This window comes from Oryzias latipes, chromosome 5 (genome assembly GCF_053564925.1).
Source record: "Oryzias latipes strain Hd-rR chromosome 5, Olatipes_Hd-rR_3.1".
NCBI lineage: Eukaryota > Metazoa > Chordata > Actinopteri > Beloniformes > Adrianichthyidae > Oryzias > Oryzias latipes.
In genome coordinates this window covers 9741975-9747926 of record NC_136241.1, presented here as the reverse complement: position 1 = coordinate 9747926, position 5952 = coordinate 9741975, and the positions used below count along the sequence as shown (strand labels likewise).

Below are 5952 nucleotides of genomic sequence, written 5' to 3'. Positions count from 1 at the left end.
GAAAGAAAGCACTGGTGAACTCAGCAACGCAAAAAGACCTGGACGTCCACGGAAGACAACAGTGGTGGATGATTGCAGAATCATTTCCATGGTGAAGAGGAACCCGTTCACAACAGCCAACCAAGTGAACAACACTCTCCAGGAGAAAGGCGTATCAATATCCAAGTCTACCATAAAAAGAAAACTCCATGAAAGTAGATACAGAGGGTACACTGCAAGATGCAAGCCACACATAAAACTCAAGTGTAGGAAGGCTAGATTGGACTTTGCTAAAAAGCATCTAAAAAAGCCAGCACAGTTCTGGAAAAACATTCTTTGGACAGATGAAGCCAAAATCAACCTCTACCAGAATGATGGCAAGAGAAAAGTCTGGAGAAGGCGTGGAGAAGCTCCTGATCCAAAGCACACTACATCATCAGTAAAACACTGTGGAGGCAGTGTGATGGTCTGGGCGTGCATGGCTGCTACTGGCACTGGGACACTAGTGTTTATTGATGACGTGACAGAGGACAGAAGCAGCCCAATGAATTCTGAGGTGTTCAGAGACAGACTGTCTGTGCAGATCCAGGTGAATGCAGCCAAACTGATTGGGCGGCGTTTGATTATACAAATGGACAACGACCCAAAACATACAGCCAAAGCAACTCAGGAGTTTATTAAAGCAAAGAAGTGGAATATTCTTGAATGGCCAAGTCAGTCACCTGATCTTAACCCAATTACAAGCCCATGAAATGAAGGGATTGTATTTAAAAAATGCTTTAGTTTTTCACATTTTTATGCAATCTTTTTGTTCAACCCATGGAATAAAAGCTGAAAGTCTGCACTTCAATGGCATCTGAGTTGTTTTATTTAAAATTCAGTGTGGTAATGTACAGAAACATAATAAAAAGAATGTGTCTATGTCCAAATATTTATGGTCCTGACTGTAGATGTGCAACATCGTTAAAATAAGCCGTTTGGTGCGTTTAGAAACGTTGAAGCGCTTCAGAAGAGCAGATTGGAGACGATTTTACCTGCCTGTCACTTTAAAGCGGTGTCACGTGATTATCAAGTCTCCTCCCATTGGTTGTCACAAGATGGTGAAGTAATGCCAGCCTGGTTCGCTTTTCATGTCGTTCTTTTTCTTCCACTGTTAGTTTGACTTTGACTCTTTATTTTTCACAACTAAAATTCCAAACCAGGTAGGTCAGCATTTCCCAGACCGAGCTAGCTCTTATTTTTGAAGAATTTGTTGCTTAAAGAAGCAAATAAAACAATTAATACCAAATCAGTGAAGCCCATTTCAGTTTAATGCAGACTTTTCAAAACTAAAAAAAAGGATCAAAATACTATTTTTCTTCAGCTGGACACTAGAGGAGAGGTTTAATAAGTAAGACTTCTATTTTTTTCAACTCCCAATTTAAAACATTCTTTATCAAAAAGTAAGACTTTGTTTTTAAAGTAGAAGCTACTTTAGTACAAGTATAGCAAGTATACAGCATGTACATGTAATGTAAGTATACTGAGTACTTCTTCAGACTACATTGGAACATTTTAAGTTCACAATAGTATATCAAAGTAAACTTTAAGTATACTGCTTCCCTTTTTTCTGAAGGATGGTTGACATTCTGCTCTTCCTTTGCAGGATGTGGTCTTTCTGGCTCGTCGTCCTCTTGTCTAAACTGCAGTTTGCATCATCATCATCATCTTCCTCTTTTTCCTGGTCTCCTTTTCTCACTGTGTGGAACGCCCCGACCGCCAGCTGCCTCTCTCAGTATGGCGTTGACCTCGACTTGGGGATGTTTAGCATCGTCTTGAACCAGAACCAGACTTTCATGGGGGGAAACATCACTATTTTCTATGCAGAAAAGCTCGGTCTTTACCCCAGATACTCTGTTCAGGGTGATCCTATCAATGGAGGGCTGCCCCAAAATTGCAGCCTCGATGAGCACCTTAGAGCCACCCGCTCCAACATCAGCACCTTCATCCCTGACGGCGCTTTCCAGGGGCTGGCTGTGGTGGACTGGGAGAGCTGGAGGCCTGTGTGGGAGAGAAACTGGGACAGCAAACAGGTGTACTGGGAGGGGTCAGAAGCACTGGTGAGAGCCAGACATCCAGACTGGAGTCCCGCACAGGTAAATGCTGCAGCCCGGCTGGAGTTCATGGAAGCTGGAAGGAAATTCATGGAGGAAACCGTGAAACTGGGGAAGACACTAAGACCAAACGGTCTGTGGGGTTATTATGGATTCCCCAACTGCTACAACTCCTTCAAAAGCACCAACTATACGGGGGAGTGCCCGGCTGTGGAGATGAAAAGGAATGACCAGCTGTCCTGGCTGTGGAACGCCTCCTCCGCTTTGTATCCGGACATCTACCTCAGTGTTGAGATGCGGGGCCTCGGAGGAGAGGTGCTCCTCTACACTTACCACCGGGTGCAGGAGGCCCTGAGAGCTGCAGCAGGGGTTCCTCCTGCCGGTCTGCCCGTGTTCCCTTACGCTCGCATCGTCTACACCTACACACTGGACTTCCTCTCTCTGGCGAGTGGTGGATTTTTAGAGCCAGTTGTTGGTATTGAAAAGCTGGAGTGATCCATTTCTCCTTTTTTTTTTGTCCTACAGGAGCACCTGATCTACACGGTTGGGGAGAGTGCTGCTTTGGGATCTGCTGGGGTGGTGCTCTGGGGGGACGGCATCTTTTCCAAGTCGAAGGTACAAACGGAGACGTAGTCCAATTATGGAATTTAGTGCGACTGAGAAATATGAAGATTCCTTAAACTGGAACCTGGAACTTTCAAATACCTTTTTAAAGTCCCACTCTGATCAACTTTTGATCTACTGTTAATGTGTTCCCAGGGGTCTTTTGATTATGATTATGAAATTTTTAGGCAAAATTAAAGAACCTGTCATTTTCTAGGATATATTTTGGGCAGAAAGGCAGGAGTTCATTGGAAATTCACCTCTGATTTTTGGGCGGAACTGTTGGTGCGGAGTAAGCCCATCCCCATTTCCCATCATCCATCTGTTTACAAGGTCTTCTGCTAGCCGACAGCCCCTCAAAACCCCAAACTAACATTACTGGTGCAGCAAAAATGACGAACAATGATGGAGCTATCCAGTCATACAGTTTTGATCCAGATTTTAGCTCAGACGAGGAAAACAAAGTCTTGCCTCGATCTATTTGTCTGCAAGAGGAGGCATCAGAATGAAGCGGAGCAGAAAGCTTGTGTGCTGCTGATTATAGCGAATACGTCACTGCTACAAGCTTTTTCCAATGACAATTTTTAGTCTGTTCCTGATTCCTGATTCGCAACAATTAAAAAAAAAAAAAAAACATCTCAGACAACAACAACGTGTGGATTTAGTACTTTGAATGATTTTTCAAAACCAATAAAAAAACATCTTTAGGTGCAGAAATAGGCTCCCAACAAATAATTCAAAAATTCCCAAAATTTGAATATTCTTTAAAATTGGCAATAAATCTGTCAATGGGGTAAGTAAAATTGTTTTATTTCACAAATAAAATCTGTTCACTGAGACATGTTTTCTTAAACAAAGATTAATGTTGAAAAACCTTTTTTATATTTTTTTGTTGCAAGACACAAAAAAAGACCATAGTTCTTGAAACAAAGGTCTTTACTTTTTTAGCAATTCATTTTTTGCAGTCTTCAGATTTTACTCTCATGTTTTGAGCATATCTGGTTTTGTTTGCTTAGATTTTGCTAAGAGAATAAAAAAAAAATACTGATATTTTTTTTATTTTTTTTAGATATTCCCTAATAAATTGTTCAGTTTGAAGTGTATACATTTCTAATGCAAATATATAGGTAGTATGTGAGTGTCTGCATTTGTTTGCCTGCTAATTGAATATGATCTATTTGGTACCTGTTGATTAAAAAAAATTTGTAAAATTTACATACATCAGAAAGTGAATGTAGTGGGCCCTAGTTTGGGATTAAAAGAGAGATTAAAGGGTTTTAATCTCAATCCCCACCCTGAAGTTGTTTAAAATATTGAGGCTGAGGACTAATGAGTGTCAGGGCCACTTCTAGGATGAATATCTGTAAATGGTTAGTATCAATGGAATGAATCGCTGAAGAGCTGGAAAAGACGTGAAGGCAAAAGTGGTCCCTGAAGTATAGTTGGGATTTTCTGGTTCCTGTTTCCAGGCTACTTGTGAAGCAGTCAAATCCTACATCGATGAGGTTCTGGGCTCCTACCTGGTCAACGTGACCTCAGCTGCTGTTCTGTGCAGTCAGACCGTGTGCTCCTCCCACGGTCGATGTCAGAGGAAAGACCCCAAACCCAGGGCGTATCTACACCTCAGTCCTGCTGCGTGGAAGTTGATATCGAGGAAGGGACCCGGAGGGAGGAGAAACTACACTGTTTTAGGAGAGATGTCGGCACGCACGGTCCAAGAAATGAAATCCAAGTTTCAGTGTATGTGCTTCCCTGGATGGAGTGGTGACAACTGCTCAAAGCCACTTCAGGAATAAATTTTTTCCCCTTGTTCGTTTCTTTTTTTGTTTTGTTGAATTTTTGAAATTTTTTAAAATTTGTGACAATATTAGTGGACAGCAATGCAACCATGGTTTACCCTGATGGTTGGTTTATCAAAGCTGTTCCTTAACCCTTGTGCTGTCTTGTAGGGTCCAGATGACCCCACTCCCAACATTAACGTGCCTTGGAGGCACGTTGGGAGTGGGGTCATCTAGACCCACTGTACAGTGCTCTGAACCTTTTTTCTTCAATGATTTGTGATCTTCACTGGTGTCCATGGATTACATGAAATCTTTCCACCTTTATCCACCTTTGTCATGGTAGGGAGAACACATCAATGTAAGGGTGGGGTCATTTGGACCCCACAAGATAGCACAAGGGATATATGAATCGTGTAAGGGGTCCAATTCCATGAGGAATTTGATTTTGTCTCTTTAGAGGGAGAAAGCATTACTCATTAATGAGGATGTATTAATTTTTATCTAAAAATTGATTCAAAGAATGATTTTCACGATCAATCTCAACAGTTCAGGAAGTAAATTCTCTTCTCAAAGAAAGAACAAGGTGAAAATATAAAACGAGGAGATGGCGGGAAAATATAAACACGTTAATTGAATACTGTGTGGGTGTGTGTGCATGAAGGTGTGTGGATGAACAAAGTAATTTGTCAGAACAGATCAAGAGGAATATCTAGAGAAAGTGAAAATGAGGTGAAACTGTTCAAGACATGAGTTTGGATCCATCCAGTTGGCTGTCATCATGACATCATCAAACCGCTACAGGTGGGCTGAGAGGAGTGGAAGCTCACCAGACAAAGGTGGTTCTCCTGAGGCAGCAGCAGGAGCAGCAGCTTTGGCTCGGGGTTTAGGAGAACGGTCAGCCTCTTGTGGTACTTACTGAAGGGCTGGTGGTCAGCTGGGTTTGTACAGGCAAAAAAAAAAAAAAAAAAAAAGCAGATCGTTGTCGTGGAAACGTGCTGGATTCAAAGTTCTCTGGAGTTTAGTTTCAAAAGAAATCGTCAAAGATGTGAAGCAAAAATTGTGACAAGCTTAAAAAAAAGAGTAAAAAAGAAAACGCCTAGTAAATAAGAACATTGATCTTAGCTACTTTATTTGTGGAAAAAGTTCGTTTAAACTAAAATGTTTGTCTCAGCTTGTCCTAAGCAGAGTTTCAGTTTTCCAAAGGAGTCTGCAGTGTTTCCTTCAGGGAGGGTAACAGAAAGTCCTCTTTGAAGACCTTTTAGGTCATTTCTCGTTTCTGTAATTCCTTCCTATAGGAGTTGTCCAGGTTTTTCCTTTTCAAGGAATTCAGTTTGGGAAGTAATGGACCTAAAGTAAAAGCTTTACGTTGCATTGGGACCTTTTACCATCCAAATGAAATGGATGACAGAAGCACCAACCAATGTGACCTACAGCTCCAGGAAAATGAAGTACTCTTTCTTAGTTTCAAATGCATCAACCAGTTGAAGGATGTTTTG

At 41.5% G+C, this 5952-nt stretch overlaps 1 protein-coding gene across 3 annotated transcripts; it reads left to right on the top strand.

The window, feature by feature from the left end:
- The first annotated feature begins 979 nt into the window (after nucleotides 1-979).
- Nucleotides 980-4485, top strand: hyal1 (hyaluronidase 1). 3 transcript variants are annotated; one of them, XM_078947041.1, is made up of 4 exons: nucleotides 980-1079; nucleotides 1625-2516; nucleotides 2598-2687; nucleotides 4145-4485. In XM_078947041.1, exons 2-4 carry the CDS (start codon nucleotides 1626-1628, stop codon nucleotides 4469-4471), a joined length of 1308 nt encoding a protein of 435 aa, XP_078803167.1. In that variant the 5' UTR covers nucleotides 980-1079; nucleotide 1625; the 3' UTR covers nucleotides 4472-4485. The 3 variants fall into 3 exon arrangements, with proteins under 3 accessions (XP_078803167.1, XP_004068670.1, XP_011473093.1); XM_004068622.5 differs by having other exon boundaries at nucleotides 1041-1181; XM_011474791.4 differs by having other exon boundaries at nucleotides 1069-1369.
- Nucleotides 4486-5952: the final 1467 nt, after the last annotated feature.

Bases quoted from the DNA above. Each gene is read 5' to 3' on its own strand.
- hyal1 (XM_078947041.1), top strand. From the start codon at position 1,626: ATGTGGTCTTTCTGGCTCGTCGTCCTCTTGTCTAAACTGCAGTTTGCA. The intron at 2,517-2,597 runs GCGAGTGGTGGA...TTTGTCCTACAG, and splicing joins CACTGGACTTCCTCTCTCTG to GAGCACCTGATCTACACGGT. The intron at 2,688-4,144 runs GTACAAACGGAG...TCCTGTTTCCAG, and splicing joins GCATCTTTTCCAAGTCGAAG to GCTACTTGTGAAGCAGTCAA.